Source organism: Vicia villosa, linkage group LG3 (assembly GCF_029867415.1).
Source record: "Vicia villosa cultivar HV-30 ecotype Madison, WI linkage group LG3, Vvil1.0, whole genome shotgun sequence".
In the NCBI taxonomy this organism is placed as follows: domain Eukaryota; kingdom Viridiplantae; phylum Streptophyta; class Magnoliopsida; order Fabales; family Fabaceae; genus Vicia; species Vicia villosa.
Window position 1 is genome coordinate 82,131,708 of NC_081182.1, and position 20,397 is coordinate 82,152,104.

Here is a 20,397-nt window from a genome sequence, read left to right on the forward strand (position 1 = left end):
CCTCCAACTGGAGGACGAGGCAGTTGACCGGATCCTGCACACTACTCACGGTACGTTTCATTTTAATTGTTTCGTATTTATTTATGTTTCATATTTGTGTTTTGTATTTACTTATGTTTCGTATTTATTTATGTTTCGTATTTACTTACGGTACGTTACATTATCGTGTTTGTGTTTCAGAGCTGGATCATCTCTTACTTCTCCCGGATCCACGGCTTTCACATTGGTCCTGAGTACGTTGACGCCATGCCCAGGGCCGCCAGATACATTCTCCAGAGGGGGAACAATGCGGTGGGACCATACCGTGGGTACCTGGACCGCACGATGCACGATGACGTCACATGGAGGCCATTCAGCGACTACACTCAGGTTGTCCCCTTTGACGGTATATCTTTATATTCTGGCTGGTTGGCATGCGGGACCAGCATCATGGTCCGGTATCTCCCTGAGCGGTGCATGCGACAGTTCGGATTTGTGCAGATGATACCCAGGTCACCTTTTGAGGCTGCTCCCGACACAGTGACCAGAGTGCAGCTCACTGCCATATTTGAGGATTGGGAGCATCATGTGGTACCGGAGGAGTATCGTCGCATTCGGGTCACCCAGGACTGGCACAGTGTGGAGGGGTACGTCACATGGTTCTATCGGGTGTCACATCCTCTGCTGACACCCGACGCTCCCGGCGCTCCTAGGCCAGCACACGAGGAGATCCTGGAGAACCAGCAGGCCGAGGATGACCACGCCATTGATCTCCTGCCGATCTGCCAGCGGATAGAGATGCTTGGGCATGACGCGTTGGATCGAGGTGTCGTTCATCAGGGAGGTCCAGAGGCAGTCGCCGTGATGGAGATGATTGTCACTGATGCGGGCCGTGCGGCGGCATACAGGCGGCAGAGGAGGTCCCAGGGAGAGAGGGTTAGGCATACCCAGTAGTGGTCGGGTTTTTTTTTTCGGATTGTATCTTTCGTACACTATTATTATTTGGATTTGGATCGGATCGGCTTGTATATATTACTATTTTTATCATATTAGTATATTAGTATTTTTTGTTTATATATCGCTTATTTTATTTTCCGTCTTCCTTTAATTAAAAATACGAGGCTGTTTCCAAAAACATAAAAAAAAACACAGTTTCTGCATAATTCGGAAGTTCATTTCCGAAACCCCCCAAAATCTGAAAAAAGGTGTTTTCGGAAGTGCATCTCCGAAAACACCCCCCATTTGGTGTTTTCGGAGATGCACTTCCGAAGTCTGAAAAAAATTTTAAAAAAAAATACTTCGGAAATGCATTTCCGAAGCAGGGGTAAAGTGGGGTTTTCGCTGGGGGTGACCCCCATAGGGAGGTGGATAAAGAAATTTTCTATTTTTAGGGTGTTGGATTGAATATGGGAGTGAAATGGTCTAAAAGGAGTGGGGGTTGAATGTATTTTCAAAAGAGTTTTCAAAATCAGAGTTTTAAAAATGCACATGAGCGTAAATTTTTAGAAAATGTGTTATGGACCTACTTGTACGATTTACTTAATGAGCACAAAATATAATGATAATAAAAATGATGAAACTACAAGCATAGGATGTTCCAATTAATCGAAATCAATTCACATTGATATGTTTGAATGGAATTTTATTAATCGAATTAAGAATATAGTATTACACATTTATACAATAATGAGCACAAAATATAATGAAAATTAAAATGATGAGACTACGAGCATAGGATGTTCCAATTAATCGAATTCAATTCACATCGATATGTTTGAATGGAATTTTATTAATAGAATTAAGAATATAATATTTCACACTTATACATGTATAATAAGTTGATATGATGTTTACTAGAGAAGATCTAACACCAACCTAAGCTTAAACGTTAAATGGTGTGAATAAAAAACCTAACAACAGACGGTTGTAGAAAGTGATAAAGCCGTTAAATCATACAATGCTATAAAGCGATAAATCTTATGAACATGCAAATTATACAAAAATTTAAAAGAGAGAAGTAGAGAGACTTGTGCACTAACATTTATATTAGTTTGGTTCATCATCCTCACTTGCACCTAGTCTAGTCTCCAATGGTGAATCATTGAAAAAATTTAGTCTTCCATTAATTTGAGAATCACAAGTGTCTTTTAGTTACTGTTGTGCTACTTATATGTGCAAGTATATACAGTCCAATAGTAAAAAATATTTTAAAAGTAAGAGTATCGATCACAGAGAGATTTTAACTTAAGTTGATTCTCAAAATAAAAAGTTGTGAATAGTCATGAGAAAAAAATAATAATAATTGTTTGTTGCCACATATTAAGGTTGAGCAATAATTCACAAGAGTGGAGAAGTTTAAAACATATATAAGAGGAATGTTGGACAATAATCTATTTAATGATTTTCATCTAATGTGTTAGTGTGATGAGACATATCGTGACAGATGAAACCAAAACATGATCTAATTGTCTATGCCTACAATATCAAAACAAATACAATTTTGCTAAGTTCACTATTGTTTGAAACACCCCCACCTAGCTTGGGCATTGTTAACATCCATTAGGGTAGAAATCACCCACGAAGTGCTTTTCATCTTCTACATTATTTTATAACAATTCATCTTATCTAGAGGCCAAAATAGACAGGTTAGAAATAGAACACTGGAAGACTATTCAAGAAGAACGGAATTCCCCTTTATTACTCACCAAAGATAATATGCCTAGCGTCTTTTGAGCCAGCATCCACTAGTAAGTGTGTCTCTATGTATTGTTTCCATTGCTTCTTCGACACATCGTTATAAGAAACAACACCATAGACATGACTCATATCCTTAAAGAAGGATACCAATTGTCTCTTCACGTCAACCTTATCTTAATTTAAATCGTTTACTTTATAAACATAAGACGCTAAATCCTCCAAGAAAGAAATTTGATTTCAGGACTTCGAGAACCTGTCTGAACATCAGTAAGGAAGTTTGGACCCTATGGAATATACATTAGCGTGTGCCACGTCGTTGGGTTTTGTGACCAAGAAATTACCACTCTCTGAATACACTTCGAACATCTTGGAACACTGCCAGATAGATATGATAGCTTGGCCCCGAGCTGAATCAACAAAGTTGCATTGAGATTAAAAAAAGTGTTAGAAGAGCATAATTGTTAGCACACCATTATTGTATACACATCAGTACTAAAAAACCTTGATGTAGACCCGACTCACCATATGTAATTGTGAAAGGGAAATCAATAAATGCAAAAATATATCAAATAGGATAGGTATTCGTAGAGAGGAGTTATACTGCGTCAAATTTATTGCAACTCCTTTTGTCTTCCTTAAGGAGAATCAACCCCCCCTCCCAGTCACCCTCCTTTGATAGAAAAGACGGAGACATCATCCAATGTCTCTTTGTCTACCTACATTGAAGATTTATCTCATATCACATCAGGTTGGATGCCCTCCATTGTAAAATTTCTAGCAACGCATGAAAAAGGAAAGAACAATTACAAAAATATCCTAAAGACAAGCTTAAAGATAAATATAGCATCCCAGGCATAGTACATCTATGGAAAAGAGGTTCACCAAGATGTCAAACAAATTGAAAAGAAGCACATAGCCTTCTTCCCCATAAATCCTAATAAGTAAAACAAGGTTGAAAGATAGAGAAACTTGGGTGTTACCTTTAAAGGGGTGGATTTCTGGTATTCACACAATGAAAGAAAAGGGCGCAAAGTAGTAAAAAATAAAGACTTGTGCAATAAAGCTAACAACAATAGAAGAAGTCACTAACAAGAAATAAGAAGAGCTTCTCAAATCCACAATCAATAAAAAAAAAGGTCATCGGTCCAAGAGCTTCTTATGGGCATTTCAGTAGTAGGAGATTATGTGATCCACTATATTGAAAAGTGTGAAACTCACCACCAACAGCCAAGATTTTATCAAAGACTATTCAGAACATTCAAGTATCTAAGATAAATGAGACATTGTTACTGACAACTTAGGAACACACGTTAGAAACTCCTTGTGAAACGTTACCCATTACAAGAAAGACATTTAATGTGTTTTTCGCAACGATAGTGACGTCTTATCAAGACTCTTCACTTACTCCTACCAGCACCCGAGTTAGGAGCGTACACGACAAACCTTCATTCTACAAAGTAGAGATAAGGGCTTGATAGACAACTGATTTGGACCGTTCGCAAGACTCATGGTAGGGAGTCCAAAAACGGCTTCTAAAGAAAGAGTGTATGGAGGAGATGATCCATCATTCTACCAAGGATAGAGTATCCCTCCCTCTAAACACGTCGATCACCATCAGATTAAATTCAAAGGTCATTCGTAAAACACATATTCTCTCATGCACACGATTTTTACCACTCATTCTATATAAGAGAAGAGAGAGAGAGAGAGAGAGAGAGAGAGAGAGAGAGAGAGAGAGAGAGAGAGAGAGAGAGAGAGAGAGAGAGAGAGAGAGAGAGAGAGAGAGAGAGAGAGAGAGAGAGAGAGAGAGAGAGAGAGAGAGAGAGAGAGAGAGAGAGAGAGAGAGTATCATTTCATGTATTTTAAATTAATTCTCACTCTCATATCACTTATCATTCTCCCATTGATTTTGGTATTAGAGTGTTAATCTTACAAGTCAGCTCCCTCTCTACCACACCAAAAAGTTGCTCCACTGATCCAATATTTCATGTTACCCAACCAAAAACACGTAATAATTTGTTACCCAACCAAAAATCTTTTTCCATAATTTTTTTTTTGTTACCCAACCAAAAATCTTTTTCCATAACTTCTTTTTCTCTCTTGTGAGACAATTTTCAATATTTTTTTCCTAGACAAAGCTTAAGGTTCCTGATACGGTTAACACACAATAAAATCATCGTAGTAACTAACATCCGATAGTATTAAATTTTTTTCAAATTTTTCAAAAAATCTGAAAAATTACAACATTTTTCGAAAAATTCGATAGTGTTAAATTTTTTTTTACAAAAATATCCAGTATGTTAAGCGGTAAAATTTAATATCGAATTTTTTCATTTATACCGAATTTTTAGTTCGCTCTTTTTTAAATAAATTTTGACAATAATATTTTTGACATTAAGTGATGGACTATGGAAGGTAAAATTAGTTATGGTTGATTTCTTGCCTTTTTAATGGTTAATATAAGAAAAAACATTTGCATGTGGCAAACTAGGCAATGTCTAATCAAGAAGCAGTGGATGTTGCTAGAAGAATGAAAGATCCACAAGCAGCAGCAAAACAATTAACACAAGCAGCAACAAAACAATTAACACAAGCAGCAACAAAACAATTAACAGCTGAAGCAATGAAAAGAGGCAGTAAAGATGATATATCTTGTGCTGACTTATATGATAATTTTACAACATGTGACATGTGGAGGTGCAGCTTATAGCAATAATAATAATAAAGGTATACCTACATACAATATACCAAGTTATTATTTGCCAAAAGTGATAAAGAGAAAGAGATTTGTCAAGTTTGAAAATGCTTTTTGACAAGATTTTATTGGTTGAAAATGTTTGATTTCATTCCATCAAGTGTAGCTATTACTCAGAATCTTTAGTATATTGTCTTATTATAAAACTTGTTGCTGAAGATATTGAAAATCTTCAAGGAAGAATTATTCTTAGAGAAGATATTGAAAATCAACTAGATCCATGTCAGCAGCACAAGGGATCGGAATCTTGTGCGATATCAAGTAACTCCCAAATCTAGATCGGTTAAGCAAAGTTAGCAATCTTTCCTGCATAAAATACTTTTGATACAGAGTACACCTGTGATAATTTAATCAGATTTATTACTTTTTAAGTTTTACAATAAACATGTTTGAGTACATGAACATGACAGACAAACAGTACAGGGTAGGATTACAATCATTTCATTCCCAACAAAATTAAATTTATGAACTGATGATCAAAAAGATTTGACCTTCAGGTAAACCTACAAGAAGTCAAAGAATTACAGATTTAAGGTCTGAATTTTTCCGTTTAAACTATACACATTGAAGTCAATTTTCTAGAATGCTGAATGAAGTATTTCTTGATCATATGGACAAAAAGGGATGATTACATCATTCAGAAACACAATTGACTTCACTAAGCGTGAGGCTCAAGGGTGTGAAGATTACACGAGAGAACGTGGCATAATTTGCAGCCAAGCCTTTTTAATAGGGTATACTTCACAGGGAAAAAACTTTTGGATACAGGCAACTTACTGGTGCATCACACGGCTGGTGCTTTCTTCTCCAATTGAAACTGTGGCAAGGGACTTGGAAGCCCATGCCTTAGCATTCATTGCTCCTTCCTGCAGATTACTTCTCTTGCACGGCTCTTTCAAACGGTAAATCGACTGTATTATTCGCTTCAAATAAACCAAAGGATGTTCCAGCAAGGTCCATAATCTAACATTTTGGATGAACCTTCTCCAAGCATATTGAATACATATAAGCAGCGTAGGAGAAAACAGGTAGAGTAATCTCATAACCACAAATGCAGTGGCCAAAGCTAGATAAGTTTCCTGTCGCAATAAATTTTCTGGAGATCTAGCCCATGAAAATGGACAGCTTTCTGGTTCAGTGTCACTGAGATTCTCGTCATCTGATGGGCGCCCAATTTTCTCAAGGGATAGTTGGTCAAGTGAATCAATCCTAATTCCTACAGCGACAACCAAAATGAACTAAATATAAGAAATAAGCATACAATGATGTGCTACTGCATAACATGAGGAATACTACAAAAATCATTTTCCAGACTCTCCCAACGCCATGACCTTTCTATCAGCCTAACCTCTCAAAGCCCAATTGTTTCTCCTTTGTCACGTAAAAGCTACAGTAACCACTTGATTGCTAGACAGGACTACTAAGGGATAGTCAAAACATGTCGATGAAAAGTTAAAATTCAACAAGTTGTTGAGAACAAGGTTACAAACTTAAAATTTGAATTGTGAATTGGAAGACCTATTTTCCAAATCGCAAACTGAATCTTAATATTAAAAAACTATATGAAATAGTGTTTGTGTGAGAAAACTTAATAAAACCTAAAAATATTAGCATTTCAGCCAACAAACAGAAACAAAAAAAAAAAAACAGAAAAAACATAGAAAGAGTTTGGGATGTATGGCCAAATACCACTGCCGCCTCAGAAAAATATAACATCAAACAGAAACAAAAAGCTTAGGGCCTAAATGGACCGACACCCTCTCTCAACACCTAGAAACAAAAATCTCAAGCCACGCTGTCTTCCATCAGCCAACCCTTCCTCTTTCAATTATCTTATGTAACGACTTCCCCTAGTTGGAGCACTGTTTTCAAACAAGACAAAAAGGGACTAAAAATCAAAGAATGGGGGAGGGAGAGACACAAAGCACAGGGTAGGCAGGTACTAGAAAATAACACAATATACTAAGTCTTCCTTTTGAGACTCTGACATGGGTTCTTTGGGGTTTTGTTTTGGCTATTTCTGTCCCATTAAAGAAAAAATTGCAAGGCATTTAACCCTATAAGGCCTTTCCAAAACCAGCTATGTGACCATGCCTACACTGCTCTTTTCAGTTCAAGTCAAAATCTATATATAATATATATTGAATGCTTTCTATTTCATTCAGAATTAGGTTACAAATCATGCAATACAAACTATGATGGTTGAGAAGAAAATGAATCCTATGGAAATAGGAGAGAAATCCTCCAAATGAACAGAATATTTAAATACAACATATTTTCTAGTGTTATAAATCCATACATTTCTTCCATATGGATCGTGTTTGGAAATCATAATTTAAAGTAATGTCTAGTTCAAAGGAGTGGAGAGAAAGGGACCAAATAAGATATAATTATGTTTCATTGAGAGGGGCGAAAGGGAAATAGCCCACTCTTTATCGGGTTCTCAAGAAAGGGGAGGGGTTTCTAAACTAATGAATTCTGTATATCCTTACACCTTTCATACTACAATTTATACAAGGACAATTTAGTCAATGCATTTCAAATGCATAAAACTCATCTTCTCTTCCCTCCAAACCCCTCAGTTGGTTTTGGAGAAGAGCCGGATCGAGTGGGGAGGTATTCTGTTTTCTTCATTCCCCTACCCTCTAAAATGTTAAAACAAAGATTCAAAATAATCTCTACCCTCCATTTAAGCATTTCTACCCCACAAAAAACTATGTGACGTATTTAAGTTAGTGTTAAAATTTTGAAAGGTTATTAGCATGTAAAAATTGCAGCTGAAATTGATAATAGGAAGAAAAACTAAGAATACAAAACACAAGGATAAGGTGCGAAAAACAGCCCTTACATACCAGTAACATCATTGTAGAAACCTACTAGAGATCCTAGCGTCCGAGATCCATGATACCGAACGCGCATAGTAGAATTCAAAATGAACAACGTAGGAAAACCATGTACACCATACTTGGATAAAGTACTGCCAGAATGAAACCAACATTAAAATAAAAGAAGCCAAGAACCAATCAAAGAGAGAAAAAAGAAAAACTAAAGACACAAACAAACCTTGGCCTAACCGACGATTCTTCAATAGCAAAATGAGGTATAGAAGGATGTAACGAAGAAAGAACAGAAAAAACCGGTCTAAACACCCTCGAAAAAGGACACCACGAAGCATAGAAAAGCACAGCCACATACTCATGATAATTCTTATGAACCATATTCAGTGCCTTCTGCAAAGAAACCTCATCTCCCTGCATATCAAAAACAACAAAGCTAAGCTACTGTAATAATCTTAATTCAACCACCAAATAAACACTCTACCTCCACTAAACCAGCATAAAATTGAGCTAATTCAAAAATCATCACAAAAAGACAAAAACAGGAGAGAGAAAGAGAAAAAGGGTTACCTGGGTGACACCAACATAACGAACGGATCCAAGAGAATCGGATAACGAACAAGTCGAATCGGAAAACCGTAAGACGGAATCCGAGAGGGATTTGATGGGACAAACGGCGGTGGCGGTGGTGGCAGTGGCGGTGGTGGCGGTGGAGGAAAGGGTGCCACAACAGAGAAAGATAGCGAAGACGATTTCCGATCTCCGAAGCCTCATCCTCGTCCCTTCCCTTTGGATTATTAATATAAAACGGAACGAGAAGAAAATCGAAAATCGAGATGGAAATGAAACCCTAATTGGATTTGAAAAGGGGAAAAAGGAGAAAGAAGAGAAGAAAAGAGAGAGGGTGATGAATGAGATAACGAGATGTGACGTGGATTAATCTGAGTGGATGGTTTTGCAATATAAATAAATTAAAACTAAAAATGTTAAAATAAAATTAAAAAATGTTAAAAGGGTTTGGTTTGAGGAAGGTGGTGGTGAATGGTGATAGTGGGAGTGAGTGTGATCGGTGGATGGAATGGAATAGAATAGGAATAAGGTTGATGATACCAATCTTGTTCTTCGATTTTGCGTTCAACTGTGAGATAGATATTGCACTATGGTTGGTTGGTTTGGTTTCTAGTTTTCTATTGACTTTGGCTTTATTCTATTCTATCTTCAACTATAATTTATTCATTACTACATTTAACTTTGTCTAATTCATTTTATATACTCTTTTTTACCCCGTTTATTTATAATGATTGACTTCTTTAATTGAAAAAAAAAATTCAATGTAATAATGGAATATTATTTGATTCGTTTGGATATTGTCTTTGTAAAAATAAAGAAGATTAGATTGAATTTTAAATTAAATTTCTAAAATAGAACCAAAATGCTTACATATATTTTATATTTAATTTAAGGATGATCTATTACGTTAATTTATTATTAATTAATTTTTAATTTTTTAATATAATTTATTCTATTTTTTTATTATTTGTTTTGGACCATTATGATTCAAGGTTCTAGCTCTGTTTGGTAAGACATGATTTTGACCTTACGTCTTATAGCTTATAGCTTATAAATTCATATGACAATTTAGACCTATTTGGTAACGGTCTTTTCATCACTAACTTATAGCTTATTTTTTTAACTTATAGCTTATTTTTCAGACGCTATTTCAAATAGCGTTTTAGCTTATAGCTTATAATTTTTTCTTCCTCTTTTATCCTTATTATTTAAGCATCAACTCATTTTTATCCTTTATAATTTATTTTAATTTCAAATTAAATAATTATGCATTAAATATCTTTCATGTCATTTTACATTTATAAGTTACTTGAACCGCTAAATTGATTAAAATTTTATAATAGAACCAAAATGCTTACATGTATTTTAATATATTCCTATTCCGTTAATTTATTATTAATCAATTTTTAATTTTATTAGTATAATTTATTCTATATTTTAATTATTCCAACAAACCTCTCACAAGGTTCACAACCCAATATAAACAAACCTCCTGTCAACTCCTCACCATCAGATTTTATCAAATAGTAATCAGCTTAAGACGTTGGATAAGGTACATTCCAAGTCTTCCAATTTACACCCTTTTCAAAACCACTTCAAGGCTAGACTTCGACGCTACCTCCGTTACAATCAATAATTCTTAAATAAGAGATACTTCAAAGCCTTTTACAGTTGCAGGCCAATATAAATGCAATGGGATTATAATATACTCGATAGTGTCTATAATATGATGCAACAATATAACCCACACTCTTTGGTTGGAAAAGTACTCTGAATCAAAGAAAATTTGTAGTATGCTCATCCTCGGGACCATTTTGTACGCAAATCCGCCTCGCACGCCGATCAAGGAGTTGAGTTAGGATGGATCTTTGTTGACAATATCTCTCCATGTATGATTGTTTATAGATCCCCAAATTGCACCCGACATCGAGAACATCATATATCACACGGGGTACGACATCGAAACGTAGGCTTCCCAAAAGAAGGGTAAATTTTTCTTGAAGCGCATCCTCGATTGCAAAATTGTGAGGTCCCTCGGGAAACCTCTCAATTTAGATAGATATGACAACTCAGGGATCCATACGAGCATATCGAGCACATGGACACCAGACTCGACTACTAATAGCATTAAGGCAATGACTAGCGAATAAAACTTATAAAAGAATGAAAATAAAAGAGAAAGAAGAATGGCAAAATACTCTATTTGGTCCCTTATAATAACCTCGGGGTTCATTTTAGTCCCTTAACTTCAAAAAGTGTCACATTGGTCCCTTAACTCTTTAAAAGGTGTCATTTTAGTCCTTTTTGTCACATTAGCGACAGAAAGATTCAAAAATCGATCGCTATTTCTGTCGCTAATATGACAAAAAGGACTACAATGACACCTTTTGAAGAGTTAAGGGACCAATATGACACTTTTTGAAGTTAAGGGACCAAAATGAACCCCGAGGTTAACATAAGGGACCAAAAAGGGTATTTTGCCAAGAAGAATTGATAATTTTGACAATTTGTATGTTGAGAAGTGAGCAGAGACCTCATTTATATAGGAAAAAATTTTGCTCAAAAAAGCAACAATTCATGGGCTTTAATGCTTCCTAATCAATTAGTAAATCTATCTAATTGATTAGGATGTGTTACTCTTACTTTAATCAATTAGATTGAAGCCCTAATCAATTAGGTAGTTGACTTTTACTTTTCTAATTGATTAGAAATCTTTTTAATTGATTAAGTACTTTTTTGGATTGGTTTTAAGAAGTTTTAATAAAGAATGAGAAGTTTGAAATACTTTATGTGTATGTGCATCGCCTTAGTATTACAAGACCTATGCTTGATTCATTAACAATTAACTGATCAAACTACAAGATAAACAATAAGTGAAAGATTAGGTGAGCTTTCACAACTTTAGTTACTTCTTGTTTTAACTTTAATTAGCTCTTTTAGACGGTACTTGAACACTTTGACTTGTTTGCTTCTAGACTGATGGTGCTTGTGATTTTATTCTTTCTTGATCAATTGTCATTATTAAAATATTTAGAAGATATTATACGCACAACACATAGAACCACATATTTTCCCCTTACTATGATGACAATGCATCCTTAAGGGAGGTGGTAAAATAAAATAAAAAATAGATAAAAAGATATGTAGTTGTTAAAAGCCCCATCACATATAAAGAGAGTATATTGTACTCCCCTTAAAAGTATACTTCTTCCTCTTTGCCATTATCAAAAAACGGGATAGATATATAGAGAGATAAACAAACATAACATAGAACACATTTATCACATACTCAAATTTAAGTGTAAAAGAAACTGAATATCATATATGAAAAAACATTGATTACAAAAATTGGGATAAAAAACATAAAGCATATAGATAAAAATACATGAAAATGAATTCAACAGAACAACTACGCCTTGTTACCCACATCGTCAAGGTTAAACAATCAATGAATTGTTATATTTGTATGGAAAGCTACTTGGACGCCTATCTGACAAAGTAACATAGTGTTGTCTCGAATCACTATTGTTGTCTAGAATTCTTGCAAGGATGAAGGTCGCCAAAGATTTTGTTGAAGGAGAGGAACCTCGAGTTTAAAACCTTCCAAGCTTTCTAGATCATGCTTTAGAATGTCATTGTTGTCCCTAATATGTATCTCCCTTAAAGAGTTTTTTCTAATCATTGAGCAGGTTGAGTTGGATAATATTTCCTCTAAGTTGACTCTAGCATGAGTAATTATCTATGTGATAAAATTCCCTTATGGTAATCAAGTGTTACGCCTTCTTAGACAATCTAACATATATTGAATTACCTCGGTGGCCTAATTGGTCTCATTGTTGTTGGCTAGAGGCCATGTGATCACAACATCGGTCCTCAATAGTTCCTCGTGGTTTTATTTTCTTGGAAATAGAAAATTGGACACCACACAGTGAATGAGATAATAAGAAGCATTCATATATTGTAACACCACAAATCTACCCCGCAATTTAATAAGAAATCAAAGTACAAAACAATCTCAAACGAACATCATATTTGAGGCGTCACATTTATCAACTAAAAACACATCACAAATCATGCTCATAATCATAGATACATAACACCTATAATGGAGGAATCATACTTCATTAAACATTCAAATCCAAATAGTTCATAATATCGCAGTGGAATTCAAAGAACAGCATAAATTCAAAGTCATAATATCTTTGCCAACAAGGCAACAACTATCCAACATGTCTCACAAGAGAACAACAACAAAATCCAACAAGATGTAACAATATAATCAAAACACAACGACATAAAGCAACAATCATCGCAAACGTCCCCCGAGTGATACGTATCAGAGAATAGACACACCGACTTGAGCTATAAGGTAAACGACTACTCCACATTGTTACTTGCACGTTACCAACAAAGGGTAACATTCAAACAGAAGGGATGAGATATCAAACAGTATAAAGGAATGTATGATAATATTCATGGCACGGAAAAGATCATACATAGTTCACCACTTCTCATCACCTAACATTTTACAACAACTTTCATCATAAACAAGAATGTCATTATCCAATTACAATAACATATTCAATAGTACAACTACATCATCAACATATCACAACATTCACATCATAATCACAAACATTCAAAATGCGACTTAATATGCGACTCGACTTATGAAAATGCATGTGGTACCATTTGGAGTAAAACTCCTGTCTCAAACATTGCCACTTGGGCCATCTTCGTTGCCATTTTCAGGCTAATATTCGTTGCCATCTTTCAGGCTAATAGTCGTTGCCATCTTTCAGGCTAATAGTCGTTGCCATTTTCAGGCTAAAAGACACTTATGCAATGGATGCGACAAAATGATGCACATCCAAAAAACACACATTTACAACACATCACAACATCGGCTAAACATCCTTACTTGTATAGTAATTCATCACTTCACATTCACGTCGCTATGTTGTATCATCATACAACAATGTTTCACTTCACAACAACAATCACAACATCAAATGATATAATTCAAGAAAAGGTTTCAAAAGATATCCAAAGGTTTTCAAGTCATGTCCATTATAAAGACATCAATTAGAGCTTCACGGAGATTCAAACGACACTTAAAAAGGAGTTACGGATCAAAATATACATCATTTCAAAGTTACAAAAATTTTCACGCAGCACTGTCCGCTTAGCAAACTTAAGCGCGCTTCTCTCAACTAAATCCAGAAACTTTCATTCTTCGTGTCTCCGCTTAGCGAGCTCGCACATTTTCAAATTTTCACTTAGCATCCGCTTAGCGAGCCAGGGCTGCTTAGCGGACGCGCGATTATGCAGAAAAATCACAGAACTAACAGACTTGTGAAACCACACATCCACCACTCAAAACCCTCACCAATCAGAAATTAAAAACATATAACAACATCAGCTAACATCATTCATCAACATTCATCAATAGAAACATGATTTCAACCATAAATTCATAAAAATCCAACATAAACCCTAAGATTCTACAACACATATTCAAGGTTACTACACATACAATCTAACCCACCATGAACATCATCATATAACCCTTTATCATGAAATAATCCCACCCTTACCTTGAGTTTCGGATTGAAGCCAACTCTATCTTCAAACCTAGCTTTCTCCTCTTCTCTTCACTCTTCTTTTCTTTCTCTTCTTTTCCTTATTTCACCAAATGAGCTTCTAACTCTCTATTCTCTAAAACCCTTGTTTTGTTAAACCCTTACTAACTCTCAAATTGCTAATGGGCTCTAATTAGCACCTCTCATTTACTAATTCTATCATAGGCCCACTAACAAATAACATTACTAACTTATGTTACTTACTAATAATTCCCAATAAATAACTCAAAATCAATTAAACACACAATTAGCACATAATCAAATAAATAATTCACACAACACACATCAAATAAAATACATAAATAAAATGGTCGTTACATATACCCCCACAAAGAAAGGAAATATATCACATACCTTTAGATTAGTAAGTAGGGATTGAGTATGAAATTATGTTTCTTATGGGACAAATGTCAAACGCGATGTCTGGGACAACTAGTCCAACTTGTTAAACTAGAATTCACACAATTATACCAGTTTAAATTATGCAGTATGATGGAGTAGAAAAGCAATAAAGAATACAATAATTGATAACCCAGTTTGATGCTACAACACCTACGTCTAGAGGGTTGATTTCCAGTCCAAGAAAGGAAATTAGCTATAAGTAGTTTAGTACACTTAGTCTTATAAGAACAACAACCCCATATATGTTGCTCGATATGAGAATCCCTCTCACTTTCTCTCAATCACTAAATCCTAGTGATCAACCTCAATCAATGTGAAGGAACGTTGAATTACAATTCAACTAGACAAACCTACACTATTGGTCTATGATTTATAGTCATATATTAATTGTTTTTTTAATTTAAAACAATAATATATAATCTATAACTATATATAAAGGCAAAACATAATTTTGGTGTAGCCTATTTTTATTTCAATTATGTCCTTTTTAGTTTTTGTTTTTAGCTTCAACTTCTCTTTGTGATTTTTACATCTCTTTCATTCCATTTTTTATTATTTTGTAAATATTAAAATAAAAAAATCAACACATAAAACATATAGTTTATCTTTTCATTCATTTGCACACTAAAGAAAGCTGACAGACGGGCACGTGAGTGTCCGTCTGGACGGTAATAACATATAAAGGGAATACTTTATATTTTGGTGTAACCTATTTTTATATCAATTTTACTCTTACTCTATTGTGTAATTTACATAATAATTTCCATTAAAACTACTACTATTAACTTCCACAAAACTCCCAACTATTAAATTCCACATGCAAATGTGTTGTGTATATATTAAGTTTAAATAAAAAATATGGCTTACATTTTCTCCGATGCGCATTAAAAAAAGCATATATATGGACACTAGTAATAAATAATGAAAAATCACTAATATCACAAAATTATTGTGGATTCAACTAATAATAATCTAGTGGATATTTATTAATTTTGTTTAATATCTCTTATTAACTAAAGGGTTAACTATGTTTCCAATCCATCTGAATAAAGGCATTTTTACTTTTAATCCCTAAAAAAATTCTATAAATAATAATCCTCCTAATATTTGCCGTCAACACTTTTGGTCTCAAATGTTAGATCTGTCTAACGGAAGTTGGCGTGGCACACCACGTGGAAGTTTTTGGGTGGTTGGATGTACATGTGGTAGTGTCAGTGTGGGAAATATGCTGACATGGCAATGACCAATGTCAACATCATACTTGAATTCATAAAAATTCGTGTCTAATCCACAACCAAATTCGCAGTTAATCTCTTGCCAATTCTCTCTCTAAAATTTCAAGATTGACACGGTAAGTGATGAATGTTTGTGTTGAAGTAACAACTAAGAAATTTGACCTCACTGTAGAGAATTTCCAATTGTCTAATTACTTCTTCATTCTTATAATAATTGAAGTCAACAAAACTTATGGACACCAAACACGAACTTCTTGGTTTATGGTCGTCATTGTGTCACTGAATCTTATGTTGTTGTTGATAATACTGGCAATTATTTTAGCGAGAATTGTTTAATTCTCATAGGTTATTCGGATTGAGTTATTGAATTTTGTAACTAACAGTTGAAGTTTTATGTATATAATTGCAACTTCTTTGAAATATCTTCATTAACTTCTAGTGTTAGGTTTTACTTTTGGTATAGTTTGTCTCTAGTGTTTCTTTTTTAATTAAATTATTTTAGATTTTTTCTATGTTTCACTTAGTTACGTACTTAAGGACCTCTTCTATTTTTTTGTTAACACATTCTTATCTTAAGTCATTTTTAAGTGATTTGCTATGGTCATCTATCTTCTTCCATCTAACTAGTTTTGCATCAAGTTTGTGAAATGTATATTGAGCATTGTAAGGGAAAAAGAACCAATCTTTTTTTGAAAAAAGTCTATGGGCATCCTTTTTATATTGCAAATGGTCAGGCGTGGATCCTCTAACTTCCATTTCTCTACATTTCCCTAACTTTCACTCTATCTCTCTCTTAATTTACTTTCTCTCGCTAATTTTTCCCTCTAAAATTAATATCATTATCTCCTTTATATCATACAAATATTGCCTAAAGTCACTCTAATTTTTCCTCCTTAAAGTTAGAGGATCTTTACCCCAAATATTCAGTATTCAGTTGGTTGTTTTAAACTCATTTGTATAATGATGCACTGTCTGTTATGCCTCAATTTTGCCATTGTTATTTTCCTTTCAAACTCACCTTACCTTTTTCCTATGCATTTTTATTTTCCCATTGAACGGCGAACACTAAATTTTTGCTTTTAAGCCCTTTAACCTTTCTATTTTCCCGAAGTTCCTCCGTTTTTTACAGTTGTTGAACAGTAGGCAGAATTTGCCTGAGCTCCTATATGAAATAATGAAGAGGTACTTTATTAACTCACATGCGAGATTGTCTTCCAGTTAGACTTCCACCTTAACGAAGTTATATTTGCGTGTAGTAAAGTGACACGTGTTTTAAAAGGGGTTTGTGATGTGAATACAAAAGATTAGTCTCCATGCAAGTTCTGGTGTATTTTTATTTCCATGTTTTCTAATTCTAGGAAGTTTATAGCTAATCCATTAGGATGTTTTAATTGGAGAGTTAGTCAGTCTCTAAGAAAATTATAAATCCTGAGCTCATCTTCATTTAACAAGGGAATACATCATCGTCAATGTTGCTTTAGGTTCTCTGTTTTAGCTATCGATAAAAAAGGTTTTGTTTTAGCTACTGGAAATAATAGATCCACAGTTGGCTGTAATTTTGCTGGTGCTCTGGCTTTACATATGCTATATTCAAAATGATGCCTTGGTATATTATTTCTTCTCTTTTCAAGGAAATAGTTTTTATTTTAAATACCATAGTCGCAATTCTCTTACCTCACTATCTTGAAGAGATATATGAGAGTAGTGTGAAAAAAATCATGATTCCAAAAATAAATGATGAAGAAGTGTGTTTGAATTTTTAGAGATATAATTTGCTAGAGAATAGCTAAGATTTTTGCTACAAATTAGCTAGGAATTCATGGGTTCAAGTATGATTTTGACTTTGGTCATGTGGCATGCCACGTGTTAGAACTCTTGGAAATAGAATGATGAAACCTTGGAGTGGGGACTTGGAAGAATTGATTGACATTAAGTTGACAAAAGTGTGAGCTAGAATGTGTGTTGGTGACTTCGAAAAGGTTCATTAAAGTCCTGCATAGGAAGGAAAGTATAATTTAGTAGTGTTATATACTCCAAGTTGGCAATATATGTTGGGCTCCAAGGGGTAGCCATTTTGTGAATGGGTGAGAACACACAACCATGAACCATAACGCGCGTCCGACGCTGTCTGGATGGCTTGGTCCGGTCTTGGGCTTGGATATTAACCATCTATTTTTTGGAACCAGGATTGGTGGAAATTAATTATTATTAATTAATTAATTAATTGGAAATTAATTACTATTAATTAATTAAAAATAGTGGAAATTAATTACGAAAGTGGTGACGTTTCCTCCACAAAGACTAAGTCTTAACCTAATTTATGACTTGTTTGCTTGCCCTCCATGAGTCAAACGTGTGATTTACGGACCAAGTAAAAAATGGCTAGTTTTGACTGGGCCGGTTCCACTCTCTCCCACGCTTTCCTCCCATTTCGTTCAGATCAATGCCTATAAATAGAGGTTTGACAAACTCAATTTTTTTTACTCCAATTTCCTAAACTTTTCGGAATCTCTCTTTTCCCTCTCATTCTCTTCGACTCAATTAATTTTTCTGTTCTTTTTTCAAGTGGCTTATTGCGCCATCATCGACTAGATTATTTCCATAAACTACGAGTGGTTTAATCAATATTTGAATGTGTATTTCTTCGAATGATTCATTACAGTGCAAGTGATAATCGTATTTTTGAACGGTTTATTTATCCTGGAGACGTCGTAAAAAATTGAGTGCATTGCATAATTATTGGCAATACGGCAAAACGTCTTAAAGAAAGCGACCTAGTACGCGACTCGTCCAGATAATTTTCGTTGTGGCAATTTTTGAAAATGAAAACAACGACGTCAGCATCTTTGCCACGTTGTCACTACCACGTGTACACCTAGTCACCCAAAAACTTCCATATAGCATGCCACGCCAGCTTCCGTTAGACATATCTAACACCGACAACCAAAAGTGTTAACAACAATTATTAGGATGGGTACCCACGGGTACGAGTTTTGTTGCCATGTCTAATTAGGAGGATGATTCTTTAACGGAATTTTTTTAAAGGAATAAAAGTGAAAATGTCTATATTTAAAAGGACTGGAAAAATATTTAACCCTTAAAAGATCATCAAAACTTTAAGGTGGAGTTTATGCTAGAAGACAAGCAAATATGGTAATGGTGGCTTCTTCATTGATAAGCTTCAATTTTTTTAGGTTAGTCCCCTATCTTTTATATGATTATCCTATTGATCTTACCTGATCAAAAGGATCGTCGTGGCCTGCAACGTATTGGACTTCTGTGAACTGGGGGTGTACATGCAAGGTACTCCTATGCTAAAGTAATTTTGAGATCAAGGAGAGCAAGCACGTAAAAGGTGAGATAGAATGAATATTGAATCCCTGACCCTCTAGTGCAAGAGGGTATTTATAACCCCCAGCGCTGGGCCAAGATTTCCTAATTGGGCCAAATCCATTGGAGGCCCACGTGCTAGGAAACTGCCAAATCCTATATGGTAGGGCTGAGTCAGCAAATGACTCATATTCTGGGTGGACAGAGCGTGAGGTTCGGAGCGAGTTGCCTGAATCCTTCGTTGGTGGGTTGGATCACGTGCTCTTTAGTGGGTATGTGGAATTGGCTCTTGTAAAGGCTAGTGTACGCGTTATTGGGCCTAGAGCGCGAATGGGCCTGCTCGCCCTCGACCCAAGGATTGGGCTTACTCGTTAGTTATAAGTGTTGGGTCTGCTCGGCCCAGATCCGAACACCTGTAATGATATATCATTTTCTGATTAATGAGGTGTAATCCTGAAATTTTGACAAGTATTTGAAGTTTATTGAGTTTTATTTTGACAAGTATTAAAATAATAAGCTTAATCAAATATAAACATATCTACATAATTCATTTATTGAAATAAATTCTTATTTTTATAAAAAAAAAAAAAGTTAAGGCAAGAAAATGATATTCTAATTTTAGATAGAAAAGATTTTGAATTTAAAAAACACTTCCAAAGAATTTATATTTATATTTCTCCAAAAAAACTAACAAAATAAGATGAATGAAATGGTTTTGAGTTGGAAAATTTTGTGAATATTGAACAAACTAAGACCCCGCATAGGGGAGTTTGTTTACATGTTTGGATTAGTTTCAAAAGTTATGTATTGAAACTTTTCTACACCGTTGTGTTGTCCTTTCAAACACACTAAATACCAATTGAATTTGTATTTGAATGAGACTCAATGATACATCTCTCACTAGTGGGTTTCAAACCAAGATAAAAGGATAGAGTTATTTTAGGCAATTA

At 34.7% G+C, this 20,397-nt stretch overlaps 1 protein-coding gene across 1 annotated transcript; it reads right to left on the bottom strand.

Moving 5' to 3' along the window:
• Positions 1 to 5,774: 5,774 nt before the first annotated feature.
• LOC131662055 (5'-adenylylsulfate reductase-like 4) lies at positions 5,775 to 9,417 on the bottom strand. Its single transcript, XM_058931732.1, has 4 exons — positions 8,839 to 9,417; positions 8,495 to 8,682; positions 8,284 to 8,408; positions 5,775 to 6,647 (listed from the first exon to the last, which is right to left on the bottom strand). Exons 1-4 carry the CDS (start codon positions 9,040 to 9,042, stop codon positions 6,205 to 6,207), a joined length of 960 nt encoding a protein of 319 aa, XP_058787715.1. The 5' UTR covers positions 9,043 to 9,417; the 3' UTR covers positions 5,775 to 6,204.
• Between the last annotated feature and the right edge of the window lie 10,980 nt (positions 9,418 to 20,397).